This window comes from Spermophilus citellus, assembly GCF_964194105.1.
Source record: "Spermophilus citellus genome assembly, chromosome: 2".
NCBI lineage: Eukaryota > Metazoa > Chordata > Mammalia > Rodentia > Sciuridae > Spermophilus > Spermophilus citellus.
Window position 1 is genome coordinate 132,665,453 of NC_138183.1, and position 19,620 is coordinate 132,685,072.

The window sequence follows — 19,620 nt, forward strand, 5'->3', positions numbered from 1 at the left end:
TGGGAGAATGCAGCTTTTTAAATGTGGTTGTGAAGCTGAGTAACAGTTCAGAGATTGAAAGTATTGTCTTCAGAAGCCCAGTGATTGTTTTTGAGTGATTAGGAAACTCGGTATTAGGATTTTGATTTATTCTTTAGGTTAAAATTTTTAAAAATTCATAACCCTTAGAATTTGTAATATCTACTTCCCCATAAATTCCTTCTGTGATCATTTAAATCTGCTCCTCCTTATTCTAGTACCTTTGAAACCAGAATGTCATCTGCTGTTACCCACATGGTGCCTGTTTATAAATGTTAAATTTTGGCTAAGTTGTTTCTTTCATAATGAAAAGAACCTGGTGTTGGGGATAAATACTTCAGCTAATCCTGGCTCAAATGGGTGTGACTTTGAGTGGGAAGATGAAGAGTGAATGTCCCTTTTCCTGTTCTCTACCTGCTCCTTCTATGTCATTAATCTTCCACAGCTTTGGTTCTTGGCGACTCTATTCTAATAATGACTTGAAATCCTGAACCCAAAGTATAGAACAACCCCCTGCAGTTGATTGAAATTGGCAAGTGGGTTGAAATTTGTTTTCTGTGCCAGCATCAGAGTGTGTCATTGTAGTTAGGCACTTAAGCACAACTGCCATAGTTTGAATAGTCTGCCTTCAGATATGGCTTTTTATGGTTATGGGTTGTTTTTGTTTTTTCCCCAAAAGGTTCAACGTACAAATTTAGGGTCATTGCCATCAACCATTATGGTGAGAGTTTTCGAAGTTCGGCTTCTCGTCCCTATCAGGTGGCTGGATTCCCCAAACGTTTTTCCAATCGACCGATAACTGGACCTCATATCGCCTACACAGAGGCTGTTAGTGACACACAGATCATGCTAAAGTGGACGGTACGTAAACATCTTCTCTAATGAGAATATTTCCTGGTTTGTTTCTGTTAACAATTTAATATTCTCATGATGTGAGCAACAAATGGTTGAACCTTAAGTTGAGGGGAAATTGAAAGCCATCAATTTTTGTCTAAAGGCACATGGTCTAAGAGGGGTGTGGTTAAAAATAAAATCAGTGTTTCCACAGCTCTTATTCAAGTGTTGTTAACCTAATTGCCATGTTATGCCTCTGAACCTAGTGAAGTGCATACTGGTTTGGTTTTGCTTGGTCCAGCATTTGGCTTACTGCTCTTATTACTTTTGAATACCTTTGAATTAAGTTTAAAATGGCCATTAAATATGCTTGAAAAATGAAGCTATATTACCATACTGGTAAAGAAATCTTAATAGGTACGACAGTTAACATTCTTTTTGTCTTTGACAATTCTTTACTACCACTTCTTTTTTTTTTTTTTTTTAGTACATTCCATCAAGTAACAATAACACTCCCATTCAAGGATTTTATATCTATTACCGACCAACAGATAGTGACAATGACAGTGACTATAAGAGGGATATTGTAGAAGGTAAGTCCCACTGGCAAACTGGAGTGCCCATGAAGGAACTTTGAAGGGACAGGCCTTATAAACATGAAATGCATCATCACAAGTTAGGATAGAGTAAAAAATGAAATTGAATATGTACTATCATTGTTGAATTTGTTTCAATTTTTCCAGTTTATTTTTATAGTACAAAACATATTCATTATAGAAACAGTTACAAAAGTTAGGGGGGAAATATGATTTTTCAGTAGTTCATCTGAAAAAGATTTTGATTTCTTTTTTTCTCTAAATGACCAACAATCTATGTATAAATCAGTGGCAACTTCTATCTACATTTAAAAAATAATGTCTCAAACAGTTTCTTTGTCTGTACCAGAAATATCACATCTTAAGCACATTATCCACTTTTGGAGATACTACGAAATTGGAATGCATGAAGAGAAAAAAAAGAAAGCAGGCACAATGGTGAAGGGTGTCAACACTGCTTTTGTAATATTTAAGACAAAATTCAGAATTTCGCATTCAGTTCCTGCCTCCACCTTCAGCCATGTCTCCTGCATCTCTCCCTTCCTCATTGAATACCCACTACACTTACCTTCTTTCAGCTTCCTCATGTGCACCAAAATTTTTCTTGTCTCAGGACCTTGGCAGAGGGTAGTTCCTACCACCTACTATACCACTGTCCCCACACTTTACCAAGATATACCTACTTTTTCCTGTGGGGTGTTTAAATGTTACTCCCTCAGATAAATCTTCCCAAAAGTTCTGAAAATATTTGCTTAATGTGTGTCTTCCCTACCAAATACTAACCTCCCTGTGGACATGGGGCCCCTTCTCTCACTGCTCTGTCCCCAGTCTTTACAGTGGTAAGGTGCTCAGTATTGAATGAATGAAAGATTATAAATGGAATCTCAAAAGAACAGTGGACTATCTAGTGATGCTCAGAATGGAAAAAAGAAGACCGAGAGAAGCAACACAATAGCTGTCTTCATGTATTTACTGTTATGTGGAAGAGGAGCTAAGTCAGTTAGGGGATGGGAGGTTATAAGGAAATAATGTAAGAACTTTCTAACATAGCATGTCTAATGTAGATTTCCTCACAAAATAATAGATTCCCTAGCTTCGAAAGTATAGAAGCTGGATGCCTCTCTTTTCTTCCTTCTTTCCCTCCCTTCCTTCCTTCTTTCTTTCTCTCTGTGTGTTTTTGTGTGGTGCTGTGTATTGAATCCAGGGCCTTGCACACATTACCAAGTATTCTACTATTGAGCTGCACCCCAGCCTAAAGGTGCCTAATTCTTAGTAATATCTTGGTTAGGTTTCTTGCTCTGGGAGGAGGTCTTTTTTCACTCCCAGATTCTGATTCTTTGAGATATTAAATTTCTTGGCTGAGAGTGTAGCGCAGAGGTACAGTGTGTGCAAAGTCTTGGGTTCGATACTCAGCATCAAAAAAAAAAAAAAAAAAAAGAAAGAAAGAAAGAAATATTAAGTGTTTTAATGAATCATGTCAGAAAATTGTCCTAGGCCAAGGTTATTTTCCATGACTTGTTGACATCAAATGTCAACATATAGTTTTTGTTACAACAAATTTCTTTTTTTAAAAAAACTTTTTGTTCTTTTTAGTTATACATGACAATAGAGTGTATTTTGGCATATTATACATCCATAGAGTATAACTTCCCATTTTAATGGTTGTACATGATTTACACTGATCATGTATTCACATATGAATATAGGAAATATAACAAATTCCTTTAAATATGCTGTATTATATTTCTGTATTGTCTCATTCTTTTAAATATCTATCAAATGGAATTTTGTCATATAATGAAAAATTTATGATCTGAGCTCTTATACTTGGCATATAGTAGGTAGATGTTGAATCATTTTTAAATGAAGGAATGATTGTTTCCCTTCTGCCATAATTTGTAGTGGCAAAGCTGTTCTGTGCCTTTCAAAGTTAAGACTGTAATGGTCTTGAGGGAGAGAAGGGACTGGAAGGAGCATGGAGGGACATTGGTGATGTCAGCAATGTACTTTCTTGACTGGGTATTGGCTGTGTTCACTTTGTGAGCATTCATTGAGATGTACAGTTATTTGTAACTTTTCTGTATGCATATTATATATCAACAAAAAGCCTATTAAGAAAGAAATAGTAAGAATTTTGATGATTCTGCCGTTTGGTCTTATCTAAGTCTTCCTTTTATTTAACTGGGTTATGGGAATGAAAAGTCAGATTTTTATTTAAATATTTTTTACAGTAAACATTTGTTTATGAGGTAGCTCTGAATAGTGTTTTTGTGTGTGTGTGCGTGTGTGTCTAGTATAGTGTCTGCAAATGTTGAATTTTTCCTTATGGTTCAGGGAGAACTGTTTATAAATGTAATACATTGAGCAGTTAGATGTTTAAGTGGGCTTCACTGTGCTGTGTAATTTGCTTATTCCTATTTTTGATTTTATACATTTGAAATTCTTTTTGTGGTATTTGGAACCATTGGTTTGTTTTCCTAAACCCAGTTACAAAAATACTCATCATGTGGACTTAAAATTTTTCTTTAAAACTTTTTGATTCTTACACATAATCAAAAATTTAAAACTTAAGCTTTAAAAAAATTGAAGCAATTAAATTTTAAAAAACACAGTACAAGAACAGTTATTTTATTGAAATTATCCAACCTTCTGAATTAAGTTTCACATTTAGGTAAACTATAAATGTTTCTAGCATACCAATGCTTTTAGGCTGAATATTTTTATCTTGTTGAGTTCCAAGTAAATCAAATCTAAGGTCATTCTTTTAAGTCCGTGCTTTTCTTTCTCTGTGGAAAGTCCTTACCTTTTATAAAACATCTTTTGGGAAAATAAAGGATAAGTGCTCATTGATTGGTTATAAGCCAATTAATGTGCATCATTGTCTTATTCATCATTGATTAGTAGATTCCTTCTCTTTGCTGATAATTCCTAAAATTTTAGCCATTGGAGGAATTTGTGTAACAACAGAACATGAACCTAATAGGATAGATATTATTTTAACTCTTTTCTCTTAGTTACATATCAGAAACCTAGTTTGATTCCATTTGTACTAGTGCTGTGAAAGGAAAACTTCAAGTCTAGGTTAGTAATTATTCAAGAGAATGTTTATAATAGGTGGGTATAGGACCAGCTCAAGAAAGACCTATGGCTAGAGTAAAAATATAAGCCTTTTGGGAAGTTTTTAGATTTTAGAAATAGGTCTATTCCAGTTTCAAATAGTTTTGGGGTAAAAAAAATTGGGGGGAACAGCTCTCTTTACATTTATAGACAGGGCATAGAATTCCTCACTTCTTGAGCCTTCAGAGACCCTTGATCTTAAAACAAGCAGATTTTCTTTTTTATAAAATGAGTCTATATGAGAGAGGGATCGTGTATTGGTGACTGGGAGGGGGATTGCACTTCCTGATTGAAATGTTTTTGTCTGTGTTGCATTAGAAAGGAGCCTGTGATACTGGTCCTGTCAGCCAAGTGGATTTGAGTTGTGCGTGTGGTTTTGTTGGTTTTGTTTTTTTTCTCTCCTTTAATTAATTCTTAAATCAGTTGGTGGTATACTCGAATTTCTAAGAAATAGTGGAAACAGTTTGAAGAGTGTTTTCTAAGAGGGATTAAGAGTGCTCGAAGAGTTAATTAAATCTGGCAAAAGTGTCCCTGTTTATGAAAGTTTGTCACAAGCCCATGGAAGTGAAAATGGAGAGTGATTTATATTGGAGTGTTCAGTTAAGGAGTGTTTCTAAATGAAACCTTGGCTGTGTGCCATGGATAACAGAATCATTCTATTAGAGATACTTGTGTGGTTTGGAGACCTGGACTCAAAGGGAAAGTGGCTTTGGGAGCAGCTGCTGAAAGTTTCCCATACTAAGTTTGGCTTTTTGTTGATTCTGTGCAATTTATTAAGGTGTTTCTTTATGAATCAGTCCATGGGTTGTGTCCATGACAATGGACATGAGAGTTTCTCTGAGGTCTTTGTTGAAACTGATCACTTGTTCTGGGTGGTACACTGTTTGCTTATCTCATCTGTAGTGATGCTTTTTGGTGGTGGATGTAGTGGATTGATTTTGGGGCTAAAATGTAGGCCAAAGGACTTGAAATTGTCTTACCTATGCATGAGGTTAATGTGTATTTTATGAAAGACTCACCACTAATTATTTTTATTAAGACAAGTACTACTGTCAAAATACAATAGCTTTAACTCACTCTATCTCTTTACCTTTATTCCATGCTACTTAATAGAAATGCTACTTACTTGTGGCACATTATTCAAATACCTAATATTTACCTTTTTATTGCATACACCATACTGGGTGGTGATGGATGCTATTTTAACCTCATTCTGAAAAATTGAATAATTTTATTGACATAATCATTTAGGTTGTATGATGTGCAAATCTTATTTTTTATTTTTCTTTTCTAGGTTCAAAGCAGTGGCACATGATTGGTCACCTCCAGCCAGAAACCTCCTATGATATTAAAATGCAATGCTTTAATGAAGGAGGAGAGAGTGAGTTTAGCAATGTGATGATCTGTGAGACTAAAGGTAGGAGAGGGGTGAGAATTTGTGCTTTCTCCCTGGGCAGTATACAGATTCCGAACTCTGGATAATTCCTTCAGACTGTTGATATATTTCCCTAAGGGAATTTCTGCTTTGCTCCATTTTCTAGGTGCTGACATTTAGACTATCCCAACATAAATATAATATGTTGGTTAGAGAACTTGTCTAAAAAACATCTACATAAGTATTAATTCTGCTTATTAATTTCTGTGTAACTCTGAATAAATTAATTCCCTTCTCTTTTAGTCCATGCAGAGAATAGAGATTTTCTAATTGCTTTCTGAGATTTCTGTGAGAATTAGAATTCTAACAAAACTATAGATATTAAGAAAAAGTGCTACGTATGTGTTTAGTCAGTTTTCTGTTACTATAATGAAATACTTGAGGCTGGGTACTTTATAAAGAGAAGAGGTTTATTTCTGGAGAGTAAAGGATGTGGCATTGGCATTAGCTCAGGTCTGATGAGAACCTCATCACACATAAAATCACAGTGATAGGAATGTATGCAAGGGAGAGATCACTTGGTGAGACAGAAAGCCAGAATGTCCAGGAAGATGTCAGGCTTGTTTTTTTTGTTTGTTTGTTTGTTTTTGTTTTTGTTTTTAGAGAGAGAGAGAGAGAGAGAATTTTAGTATTTATTTTTTAGTTTTCGGCGGACACAACATCTTTGTATGTGGTGCTGAGGATCGAACCCAGGCTGCACGCATGCCAGGCGGGTGCGCTACCGCTTGAGCCACATCCCCAGCCCAATGTCATATGTTTGTTTTAACAACCCTTTTATGAGAACTAACTCTAGTCCATAAGACTATCACTTTCTCCCTAGGGCAATCCCCCCACTGAACACCCTCTAGGCTCTACCTCTTAAAATTGCCGCCACCTCCTAACATGGTCACACTGGGAACCAAGCTTCTAACACATGAACTCTTGGGGAAACACGTTTAAATAGCAGTAAGTTTAAAGCAGTTGCTTGATTGACATATATGTACACAATACACACACAAAAAAAGTTTTTTAATTATATATAGATTTTAAGTTTACAATAAATAACCACCAATTCTAAATTGACATTCTCCACTCCACCTACTGACTGAAAATGTTATCAGCTTTAAAACAGAAGACATAGTATGTGTATAATTGAAACAGCTAATGTGGATATTTATAAAGCAATATCATTCCATCTAGTCCAAATTAATCTTCATACCCACTTGGCAACTGTAAGTAACAAAATCCTCACCAAGTAGGCTTCAGCACTGAGGATGTGTTTTAGCCCAGATAAGAGGTCTGGAGGTAGGTAACTAACATCGTTTACTTCAGAAGTTTGTTGGTTTCTGTCTTTCCACTTGCCATCCTCTGGTTGTCCATGTAACCCTGTGTCTAGCATCACTCTGCTTGCCACACTTCTGGCCTTCACACCTAGGTATTGTGATGTCTGATAACGCCTGTTTTTAAGACCAAGAAAATTTCCCCCCAAAGTCCAATAACCCCACAGGCCTTATTGGCCAGATCTCAATCACATGCCACCCCAAAGCCAAATCATCAAGATTATTTGCTGGATTTGCCCCAGAAATAGGTGGGGTTTGGGTGGACACCTAAACACACTCCAGGCTCTGCTAACATAGAAGGAGAAGGCTATTTACGGGACCGGGCAGCCATTAATACCTGCAACAGGTGTTTCTCTTATCCCTATTTAAAAATGAGGATATGAGAAAATAAATTAAAAAACAAAATGAGGAAGTGGTTTAAAAGATTGAATTACAAAGTCAATGCTTATTTCCATCTTTTAAGTTCTAAATCAAGTGTCTTTCTGCTGCAAAAGTCTCATATTAAATCCACAAACAATACACACACACACACACACACACACACAGACCTTACTTTGAATTTCATTTGGTTAGTATATATTTGAGTGCCTATTTGAATCCAGATACTGATGTATTCATGAGCCTTTCTTACTTGCCTCTAGAGTGCTGTAATACTCAATAAAGTGAAATAAAAATGAAATATATCATCTCTTTCACCAACACATTTAAGAATCTTGCCAAGCAAAGCAGAACAACACTGGGTTGTGGGTGTAACTCAGTGACAGCGTACTTGCATAGCATGCATGAGGCCCTGGGTTCAATCCCCAGCACCACAAAAAAAGGAAGGAAGGAAGGAAGGAACGAACGAACTGAGATAATGTTATAGAAGTGTGTTTAAATTTATGTAGCTCATTATCTGACTTTGCTAGCAAACAAAAGATTATACCTGTAGACTTTCAGAAAGTGAAAAAACCTCTTTGAAATGTGAACTGTTCATACTGAATGACTTTCTAAAATGGATCACACAATTCCTAGCCTTTTTAGATAGAAGATAGGACATATGATTTACCCTTTTAAAAAACATGGGTCCTGGGTCTCGTTGTGAACAATGATTGTTTTATCTTAAGGAAATCAAAAACGTTCCAGGATGGTGGAGCTATTACAGGACAGCCCTTTCCCTTCTCATTACAGAGCAGAGACTGCCATAATTTTTCCTTTAGTTTTTGATTTTAACCCCATGTTTGTAACCCCACATTTCTCATGTCAGGTTCTTAGCCCTCTGTTCTTATTGCTATTGGTGTGTCTGTCACACTCATCCCCAGCACAAGTCAATAATCTTCAGCCTTTGGTTTTAGAAAAAGATTGGAAACCAGATGATCAAGCTTATTAGAAATGCAAATAAATTAAAAATAAATTTGATGGCTTCCTTATGAAAAATCATATCTTTAATGTGTTATAAGAAATATCTGTTTTTGCCTTAGAAACTTTGTTTTCTCTAGGGTTGGCAGGGACCTTAGGATTTTACAATCTCACATACCACCTGAAGTATAAATTGCTTCTGGATTCTCTGCTAAATTTTCATTCAACTTCCAAAAAAGGAGAGCTCCTTCCTTCAAGAAATGGGCTCTTCTTTCCTTATTTATTCCCAGCTTTGTTCTATGTGGCTGATATTGCTAGAAAGTAGAACCTTAGTTTAATTTTGTTTATTGAGTAGCTTTTCCAAAGCCTACTTAGCTCCTATGACTTGCCCGAAGTCCTAACAGGAAATACAGTATAACTAATAATAATAGCAAAATTGCTCACACCATGTGCCAGGCTTGAAGTGTTTTCTATGGATTAACACATTTATTCTTTTTTTTCCACTTTATTTTTTATTAATTTTTTTATTTATATATGACAACAGAATGCACTATTATAATTCTTTTTTTTTAAAGAGAGAGAGGAGGGGGGAGGGAAGAGAGAGAGAATATTTTTTAATATTTATTTTTCAGTTTTCGGTAGACACAACATCTTTATTTTATTTTATGTGGTGCTGAGGATCGAACCCAGCGCCCCGTGCATGCCAGGTGAGCGCGTTACCTCTTGAGCCACATCCCCAGCCCTATAATTCTTATTACACATATAGAGCACAATTTTTCATATCTCTGGTTGTATACAAAGTATATTCACACCAATTCATGTGTTTATACATGTACTTGGGATAATGACGTCCATCACATTCCACCATCATTTCTAACCTCATGCCCCTTCCCTTCCCCTCCTACCCCTCTGCCCTATTTAGAGTTCTTCTATCCCTCCCACGCTCCCCCTTCCTATTCCACTATGAATAAGCCTCCTTATATCAGAGAAAACATTTGGCGTTTGGTTTTTTTTGGGATTGGCTAACTTCACTTTAGCATTATGTTCTCCAACTCCATCCATTTACCTGCAAATGCCATGATTTTATTCTCTTTTATTGCCGAGTAAAATTCCATTGTGTATATATGCCACATTTTTTAAATCCATTCATCTATTGAAGGGCATCTAGGTTGGCTCCACAGTTTAGCTCTTGTGAATTGTGCTGCTATAAACATTCATGTGGCTGTGTCCCTGTAGTATGCTTTTTATGCTGCTACAACAAAATACCACAGACTGGGTAATTTGCTTATAATAGTTGACCGGGCTTATGGTAGTGGAGGCTGGCAAGTCCAGGCGCTCCGCACCAGTATTGGCCAAGGCTTCTGTGCTGTGTCATAACATGATCAGGGGGCAAGTGGGCAAGTCAGAAGGAGGGTCCAAGCTTCAGATAAATGCACTCTCAAGATGTCCAACCCACTCCCGTAATGATGGCATTAATCCATGAATGAGGGCTGAGCCCTCCTGACCTTTAAAGACCTTACCTCCTTTTTTTTGTACCAGAGATTTGATTGAACCCAGGGACACTCAACCACTGAGCCACATACCCAGACCTTTATATTTTTTCTTTCTTTCTTTTTTTTTTTTTTCAAACATTTTCTCAGTTGTTGACAGACCTTTACTTTACTCATTTTTATGTGGTGCTGAGACTCAACTCTTAGCTGTCAGCCAAAATAAGTGGAGCGTCAAATGTGCCTCACACATGTTGGGCAAGCACGCTTCCACTGAGCCCCAGCCCCAGCCCCTTGTATTTTTTATTTTGAGACAGGGTTTCACTAAGTTGCTGAGACTGGCTTTGAACTTGGAATACTCCTGCCTCGGCCTCCTGAGCCACTGGGATTACAGGTGTGCTCTACCATGCCTGGCAAGGCCCTACCTCTTAATATTCCACAGTGGCAACTAAATTTCAACATGGGTTTTGGAGGCGACATTCAGACCATAGTACTCGTTGCTACAACCTTATGATAGAGCTTTTATAATTGTTTTTCCCAGTTGCAGAAACTGGGATCATAGAGGTACATGTCCTTCAGCTAGTGACAGATGGTGGAGCCAAGATGTGAACCTCAGTGGTGTGGTTTCAGAGCCAGGCTGTCAAACCCTATGCTCCACTGCTTTTCTGTCATTTAGAGCATTAAGAGCACATGATTTGGAAATGGAGAGATCAGGTTTAGTCCCACCTGTTGTTAGCTTTTGTTATCACTGTTACCTAGAATACTGATGAGTTAGGTAAAAATACTACATTTGTGTGGGCCCCAAAATCTTTGTTTTGAGGATGTTTAATATTATGTGTCAAGTTTTTGGAATTAGATTTAGTAGTTCTAATAGTTCCAAGTCATATTTTCTAATATTGTTAGTTATGATAAAAGTATAAAATATATAATTCTGAGTCTTATTCAGCACAAAGTATATCAAATAGAAAGGAGTTTGTGTTCCATCTTTAAGCTGAAGTACTTTTATTTCAACTCTTTGGAAGTCTTGTACAAGTATGATTAAACAGTTAATCATATAGCAACTTGGGTTAGACCAAGTGTGTATTTTTCTGCTCTTATGGTTTCTCTAAATTGAGCCTAGAAACTTTGGCACATAGATTTTTAAGCTCTGGAGCCCTCTTTGTGATTCATTGTTGGTCAGGTCATCTCCATAAGGAGAGTAAACAGACAGGCTTGCTTTCCTAACCAGACCTCCTCAGAGAGTAAACCATTTCATAGACTCTGTATTTGCTCTGACATCATGTTTTCTTTCATATTTCAACTAGTGAGACGTGTCCCTGGAGCTTCTGAGTATCCTGTCAAAGACCTGAGTACTCCTCCAAATTCTTCAGGAAGTGGAGGAAATGCTGGGCCTGCAACCAGCCCTGCCAGAAGCAGTGATATGTTATACCTCATTGTTGGCTGTGTGCTTGGTGTCATGGTCCTCATTCTTATGGTTTTCATTGCAATGTGCCTGTGGAAGAGTCGCCAACAGAATGCCATACAGAGTAAGTCATTTATAAGTATTTCCTTCTGTTTTTCTAAAGATGGGTAGAAAAAATATTATCAGAGTAAATATTGATTCCTACCACTTTTGTGTGTTGGTATGGTATGAAACCTGTTAGAGCCTCTTCATTTGGAAGAGGTAACTTATCTTAGCTGTCAGCCAAAATAAGTGGAGCATCAAATTAAATTGCCCAGTAGAAATAAACATCAAGGACCAAACTAAGCAGGTCTCTAAGTAAATAGCTGACTTGGTACTGGGAAACTCTGGCTTTGTTGGACCACCAAAGAGAATAAGTACTGTAGGCTTGTGCTCTGGAATTTGTGTCGGAAGACCTTCATGGTGGTGTGGATCGGGTCAGTAGGATAGAAATGGCCTGATGGGGAAAGCAAGGTAGTAGAGACTTTTCTAAATTACCGTCACTGAATGATGCTTACCAGGGGAGATAACATGGTCCTGTCTGTGCCTGATATACCCAAATTGTCTGGCATCCTCCCCCCAGGAGTGTGTCTGGTAATAACTGTGCTTGCAGATTGAGCAGTGGTACTGTTCTCATTAATAACCTACTTTCCTATCTACCAGAAAAAAACAGGATAATCAACCAAGAGGAAATTTTCAGACTTTGATGGGAGGAAGATTTTTATTTTCCCCTTTGGCTTTAGAATAAGGAATGAAAGAAAAGTCAAAAGGCAATAACAGTGGTAGGCACTTCGATTGGCCCTTACCCAAGTTGCTCATATACCCACCTTTTAGTTACTAGCTCAAGAAAAAGAAAAGATCTCTTTTAATTGAATGGTGCCTTCCCAGAGGTAGGCAGGGGGAGAGGTGGCAGTGTCAGCATGAAAGGATTGTGATCATTTAGTCTTTTTTCTAAATGACTTTAATGCCATTACATTTAATTGTGTATATGTTCAATCATTAAGAGAAAAGTAATTAACTTGGTTTTCTGAACAAGATTAATCTGATTAAACTCGTTTTCCTTTGTGACCTTATACTAAAAATGAAAGATTATCATGATAGTTATTCAGTCATCTCATTCCACCAGAAGATATTCACTGACTGTCTTCTATGTGCCGAGAGCTATGCTGGACAGTAGTGGAGTTATAAATAACATAAACATGGTCTTTGCCCTCTCAAAGGTCATGGGCTAGTGGAGAAGATGTTCAGTAGGTGTACTGACAATACAAACCTGTGCAAGAAAGCACAGGAAGAGGAGTGCCAGTCTCCACATCTCTAATACCTTTGACGAATTTGTCAAAACCCTGACAGCAAACACTGTACAGTTCAGATACTTTACTGTCTAAGGAATATTTACCTTTTCTAAACTTACTGATAGGCGTGCTTCTATAAATCAGAATTTTTAAAATACTGTTAATCTAAGGAAGTCAAATAGCCTTCTGCCTTTGGTACCCCACAACTTCCAAATGACTTACAATGACCCAGAAGTTATATGAACAGTTGGTGAATGCATACACACCACCACCCTTTTACTTCAAAGTGCTGTTTATTGCTACATGAAATGTCCTATCTAAAATTAGTCTTTGCTAAGGTAGTTGTTGCTGTTTTACACAATCATTTTCAGCTCTTTGAAGTATCTGAGAATTTAAGCACTTTTGCTTAGTGTTGCCAATACTTTGATAGTTTCAGCTCTTTCTCTTGTGAGTGGTTTCTGTCTGGTTAATTTCTCTTCCCATTAACAGAGTCATGATTAACTCAAAGCTCCTAGCTACTTCCACACTGTAAAGAAAAATAACAGTAGTAACTTTAAATAGGCTTTATAGGAACATTTTTAGAATGTTTTACTTTATAGTCATTTTGTAGTTTCTTAGGGGTTTCACTAATAAAACTTCCTAAGCAATATTGTTCTTTTTAGTATCTGATTCTTTTTTTGTTGTTGTTCTTTTTTGACAGAATACGACCCACCAGGATATCTCTACCAAGGGTCAGATATTAATGGGCAGATGGTGGAATTTACCACTGTCTCTGGAACAAACCGAATAAATGGAAATGTCCATGGTGGCTTCCTGAGCAATGGCAGCCTCAGCAATGGCTGCTCTCACCTCCACCATAAGGTTCCTAACGGAGTCAATGGAATTATGAATGGGAGCCTAAATGGGGGAATTTACTCTGGGCACACGAACTCTCTAACCAGGACACGGGTGGAATTTGAACATCCTCGTCATCTACTGAATGTAAGAGACTTAATTATAAATGATAGCCTCTCTGTGCCTCAGGGTATCAAAGTACAAGAATGGGTGCTTGGCTTTTTTCGATTTAAGGAACCTCATAGGGTCACATGAATGGAAATAGTATATTTCACTAGCAGGCCCTTGATCCAGAGTAATCTTTGTCAGTTTTCTACCATCAGGTGATATATTTGTCAGTTGGTTTCTATTTTTAAATTGTTTAATTCTCCAAGTTCAATACCAGTAAGGAACAGATGGGAAGTTGTTCTTGAGATGAAATGGAAATACCACTGGGCATAGACCAAACCAGATACTTTATATTTGATTTATTTAACGCAGCCTGAAAACTCAAATACTGAGAGCTCTGGCAGATGGGAAACTTCAGCAAGTTGGGAATGAGATGGTTGCGGAGGAGATAGTAGCAAACTAGAGTAGACACCGAATTAAAGAAGCAACTTCACTTGAGCGCCTGTTGTCACATAGGGCAGAGGACCCAGTTTGTTAGTTTTTCTGTTTCTTTAAAACATCTATAAATCTAGTTGAAATGATAAAATGTGTATATGTTGGAAACTAATTCCGATTTTTCTTCTTTTTTCTTTGTGGTGCTAGGGATCGAACTCAGGGCCTTGAGCATGCTAGGCAAACACACTACCACTGAGCTACACCCCTAGCCCTAGATTTTGTAAAGCATTGTGCAGACCATGCAAAACGCGTCTCCAGGCCACGAGATTGTGACTTCTGACCTATCATGAGTTTCTTTTGTTTCACTTAGTGTTTTGTTGTTCTGACGTGTAAGCTTTGGAATTTTAGAATATTAGTATCCTTTAGTCACAAGGAAGTTTAAAATTCCCTTATTTCAGAGATTGCCTGACATAGCTTAATTTTTGAAATAGGAATAGAATAAGTAGCATATTTTAGATTTATGCCTCTAAAGGGGATTCTCTGTACTAGAGAGATATTCTTTATTTCTTTGTCTAGATAGGCATCCACATTATTTTAATCAAACAGATAACTTATTTAGTTGATCACATTAAGTGTTCATTTCATTTTTTTCATTGTTCTGATTAAAGATAAGTTTGCCATAATCCATGATGGGCTATAATTTGAACAAATTTAAGAGTTTTTTTGTTTTTAATGAATTTATAAGATATTACCTTTGAAGAACAAATCTATAATATATATGTGTCTTAAAGCTAGAAACCTGTGGCTTTTATGTTACCCCTCTTTTGCATGTTGTAGAAAAAAATATCCTATTTACTTTAGTGCATCTCATTACTAAAGAGAATATGATTTCATTATTTTCTGGGGAAAGACATGGCTTATATTCAGACTAGCTAAACTTTTTTTGTCACCATTCCTAATCTAAACTACTAACATTGTCCAAGAAATCTGGAGGAGAGAGCATTACAGTTTGAATAACACATGCTGTTTCTATGAAAAGGAAAAATAAGGCTGATATTTGTTTTAGTGTTTGAACAGGGGGCTTTGGGTTTTCTGAACAATGACTTACTATTTAAATAATAGCTGCCCCATTAGGTTACAATTTTAGAAGTTATCAACTATAATTTTAACCCATTAGTTGTCTTATTCTTCTGGGCAGGAAGAAATAGGGACTTTTTTTTAAATGCCAGGGATCATAAAAATCATTGAATTAACTTTACCATGTTTAGTGATTTGGATAAATGTATTATCCTGAAGGTTATAAACTTCATTTTCTGAACCTTTTGAGTTTGCCCTCAGACTGAAGATAGTGCAGGAATATTCTTTCCCTCAGTATTTTCTTAGTAATTCCTGTTGCTTGTTGGATCAGGATTGCTGAAAGAAATTTTCAGTCTTTTGGTTTGCTTAGATTCTGGCTGTTGTTATGAGATGAATGGAAATGGAAAGTATTCTAGGAAAAACAATTGCCTGAACTTTTCCTAACCTTGAAGGCCTGGGTTGGGTTTGGGTGCAGTGTGACAGCCTCTCCCACCCTTATCAATTTCAGTTCTGCTGTTTTTCATCAGAAAGTAGAATTCTGACTCTGACTCTAAGAGGCCAGTTTGAGTTTTCAAACTTCACGTTTGCCATTGTGCATGTCAAGTGAACATTGTACAATGAGGTATGTGTTAATCTGGGCATATTTCTTAATTGCTGGGCAGTTTCCGCCAAAAGCAACATCAGAATATTAATACTCCCCTCCAGGTCATTGCTGGCTGAGAATCTACTCCATCTGGAAAAATATGACATGTTTTAAAACATATAGTCAAGTGAATAGGCCTAATCGAAATAATTACAGGAAAATGAAGATGGGTTGTCTTGTGACATCATTCAAACACACTTCTCACCCTGTTTCTTCAACTGGCATCTCATATAATTTTTCCATGACTGCTAGAAAAGGAAAATGAATAAGAGGTTATGATGTGTAGTGTATTTTGGGCCCATTAGATTTGAGACACTAAAAGGAAGTGACTAACTTTCTCCCTTCACTTATTTGCCTTTTTCCAGTACAGAAATATATGGAAAAACACAGCAGTTACGTTTTTGGAGTCCAGTTTAATATTGTGCAGATCTCATTTGAGAATAATAAATAACAAGCATAACATCATTTAGCAAGTACATTAAAATATCATGTATCCATTTATGATTGACATGGCTTTTGTGTTTGTGAGTATTTGGCTACTAGTCTGTGGCACCTTCAGCATTTTCTTCTTTTCTTTTTCCTTGAACTTCCTTCCTGACAAGGGTGGTGGAATGTACACAGCAGTCCCCCAGGTTGACCCTCTGGAGTGCATTAACTGTCGGAATTGTCGAAACAACAATAGGTATGTTAATATGTATTTGCACAAATTGTTGTAAGTAAGGGATATGTGTTCTTTCTTTATTTTTTTCCTTCAGCAAAGGAAATTCTTGAAATTTAACATAAGGTAGAAAACTCAGAATTTGCCATCTCAAGTTTAAGGCTGCTGTTAAGTTTTTGCCCTGTTTTATAATTTTTAATCTTTCTGTGCCTCAGTTTCTCTAGACATATATTAATAATATTAAAGCCTTTGTTTCTAGTGGTAATATTATTAAAATGTTTGATGTTTTTGAAAAATTTTAATTGGAGTCATTCTCTGCCTTTAGTGTTTATTGTTTCTTGTTACTTTCCACTCTGTAGTACGGGATGTTATGAGGGTAAATGAGAGCATGTTTGAGTGTAATAGAGGGAAAAAACACCTTGTATATATAGTAATTTTTTCCATAGTAATATTACTAAAAAATTTCCTACTGAATGATTCAACATTTTTTAAAATCCTCAAATCTTTATATAATTAAATAGCAAAATCTTGTTTTGTTTTAATTTTTCATTTAAAAAGTGATGTATATTCATAATATTTCAAACAAGATAAAATTGCAGAGTAAAATGTGTATTTAAATTTTGATAAGTAGACTATCAGAAAGAGTTCATGCTACTTCTCCATATGTTAATTCCAAAGGAACATCAAAGTTCTTGTATTAACATTACATTAGAAATTTTAATCCTTCTGTTTACATAATGATGGTTTGGGGTTATATGGCCTCTAAAGTCCTTCTTGCTTTTAAAATTCTGCATTTAAAAAAATTGTACTTAGTACATAAAATAACAAATATGATTTGGAGTTTGGATATTCCATTATCTAAAAAGTATTTGATATGCATTTTTTTTTACATGTATGAAAAAGTTGAGTTCTCACTGGAAAGTGTTGAAACTAGAACTTGAATGATCTGGTCAACCGTAGAATTAGAAGTACATTGTTTTAGCCTGTGTTTTGAGAGTCACAGAACAAAAGCAGTAAATCTTGGGGACTTTTTGTTATCATTTATTTAACTCATCTTAGGGTTTCTCTATTAGTAAGAGCCATCTGCCTATTTTATATACCAAGAGTTACATGTTACATATTTAAATTCTTTATTCTCCTCATTTTGAAAATGTTCATACACTGAAGCTGTATTATTCTGAGCTTATCAGAGTCTTTACCACAATTTGTTAGGAAAACATGCTAACAAACTGGCGAAGCTGGTTTATACACCAGATGGTAAGTAGTCAAATGGATTCATCATAACAAATGGTTTTGTGAAAATATATACTGTGTTGTCCTTTGTGGTTCTTGTGGTCATCATCAGATCTTGACTCTCCCTACACATTAGAATAGCTAACAGGAGGACCTTTGGTCTAAGAATGAGTGGACCAGGTTTTACTCTTACTTAAACTTGTGATCTTGGGGAAAGTTATGTCTCTGGGGCTATTTTCTTTTCAAGAAAACAAAAGCTTGGCCTGAGTAATAAAAGATTGTCCCCAATATAATCCAATTGTAGACTTTGGTAAAACCATATCTTTATGATGAGGTATCATCTTAGCACCAAAAACACTCCATTTCCCATTTCCTTAAAAGGATTTAAGTGACCTCTGCCATCTTGAATTCATGATCATTTGTATGTGGAGAGAGAGAGTGAGTGTGTGTGTGTGTGTGTGTGTGTGTGTGTGTAAAATCTGAAAGTTTTATTATGCATGGGTATTTCCTTTAAGACAATGAGGAATTGTATCTCTAGTAATTTTCAAGTTAATGACTTCCTGCATTTCATGTTTGTGAATTTTACTACTGTCTGGGAACTTATGTAAATTCTCTTCAGCTTGGAAAAAACAGCTTCTGTTTCTCTGTGGTTTAAATATTCTTCTTGCACAAGCACCTGTAGTTGAAGGCAAGTCTTTATTTGTCTGTGTTGCCTCCAAGGCTAGCCAAATGTCTTCCCTGACTCCCAGGAGCCACTATATGATTTTGACACTTAATAATTGGACAGTAGATAAATATCAATAAGAATCTAACTTTAGGGGCTGGAATGTGGCTCAGTGGCAAAGCGTCTATCTTGCATTTGCAAAGCCCTGGGTTCGACCCCCACTTCCAAAAAGGAAAAGAAAAGAAACTAACTTTAACTGTGGAAATTGAAATCATTACATTTCATGCTTCTAACTTTTACAACTTTGAAGTTGAAAACAGGTATCACCTTTCAAGATCCAACAAAATGGCAAAATTTGTAATAAATTTTGAAGGTAGAGAAGTGTATGATATATGATTTGCTCTTAAAATGTGCAAAATTGTACTTAATATATCTTTTTTAGAATATCAATGTTATTCACTAATAAGTTTGCATTTCATAATGCAGACTGAAATAGTGTGTACGTAAGAAGAGGCATTATTTCAGTAAGAATACATGGCACTGTAGAATTTTTGGCTACTTAGTCAGAAAATACTGAGCACTAGCCAAGCTCTGGACTAGGTTCTGAACTGTTTCTATGTAGAAGGAATTTGCAAAGAAGCCATGGAAGTGGGAAGGATACTGCTTACCTAAGAATAAATAGATTACATGCTGTACATTAGAACCACTTGAAGCACTGCTAAGTATACAAATTGCTAGGCTCTACTTCTAGAGTTTCTGGTTCAGCAAACCTTAAGTAGGGCCTGAGAATTTGTATTTTTAATGAGTTTCCAAGGAATACTGATGCTGGTGGTCCTGGCACCATGCTTTGAGAGCCACTAGAATAGTGTTACTGGCTGATGAAATGCAAGTAGAAAGTAAGTGGCAGGATATAAACAGGAAAATTGGACTGAGTTTATATCACAGGTGATCCTGAATGTCAGGGTTTTGTAGTCTAAACATTTATTGAGTGCCTATCATGAACTTGGTACTACCTTTGGAGACCCATAGTCTGATAGTAGTGATTCTCAGGCAGAGCTAGGAATATAGTGAATAGTAGAGTTTGAAAAAAA

At 36.3% G+C, this 19,620-nt stretch overlaps 1 protein-coding gene across 7 annotated transcripts in view; it reads left to right on the forward strand.

The window, feature by feature from the left end:
* Positions 1–19,620, forward strand: part of CDON (cell adhesion associated, oncogene regulated) — a gene marked incomplete at its 5' end in the record, with an annotated part of 95,961 nt that overhangs the window by 63,168 nt on the left and 13,173 nt on the right. For all 7 annotated transcript variants that reach the window (XR_014019587.1, XM_081273545.1, XM_081273543.1 and 4 more), the window contains 6 exons: positions 698–879; positions 1,340–1,445; positions 5,860–5,982; positions 11,449–11,670; positions 13,578–13,858; positions 16,577–16,656. Coding sequence is in view for 6 of the 7 variants with exons in the window: in XM_081273545.1 (XP_081129671.1) it covers positions 698–879; positions 1,340–1,445; positions 5,860–5,982; positions 11,449–11,670; positions 13,578–13,858; positions 16,577–16,656 (994 nt within the window). The remainder of the gene's footprint in view (positions 1–697; positions 880–1,339; positions 1,446–5,859; positions 5,983–11,448; positions 11,671–13,577; positions 13,859–16,576; positions 16,657–19,620) is intronic.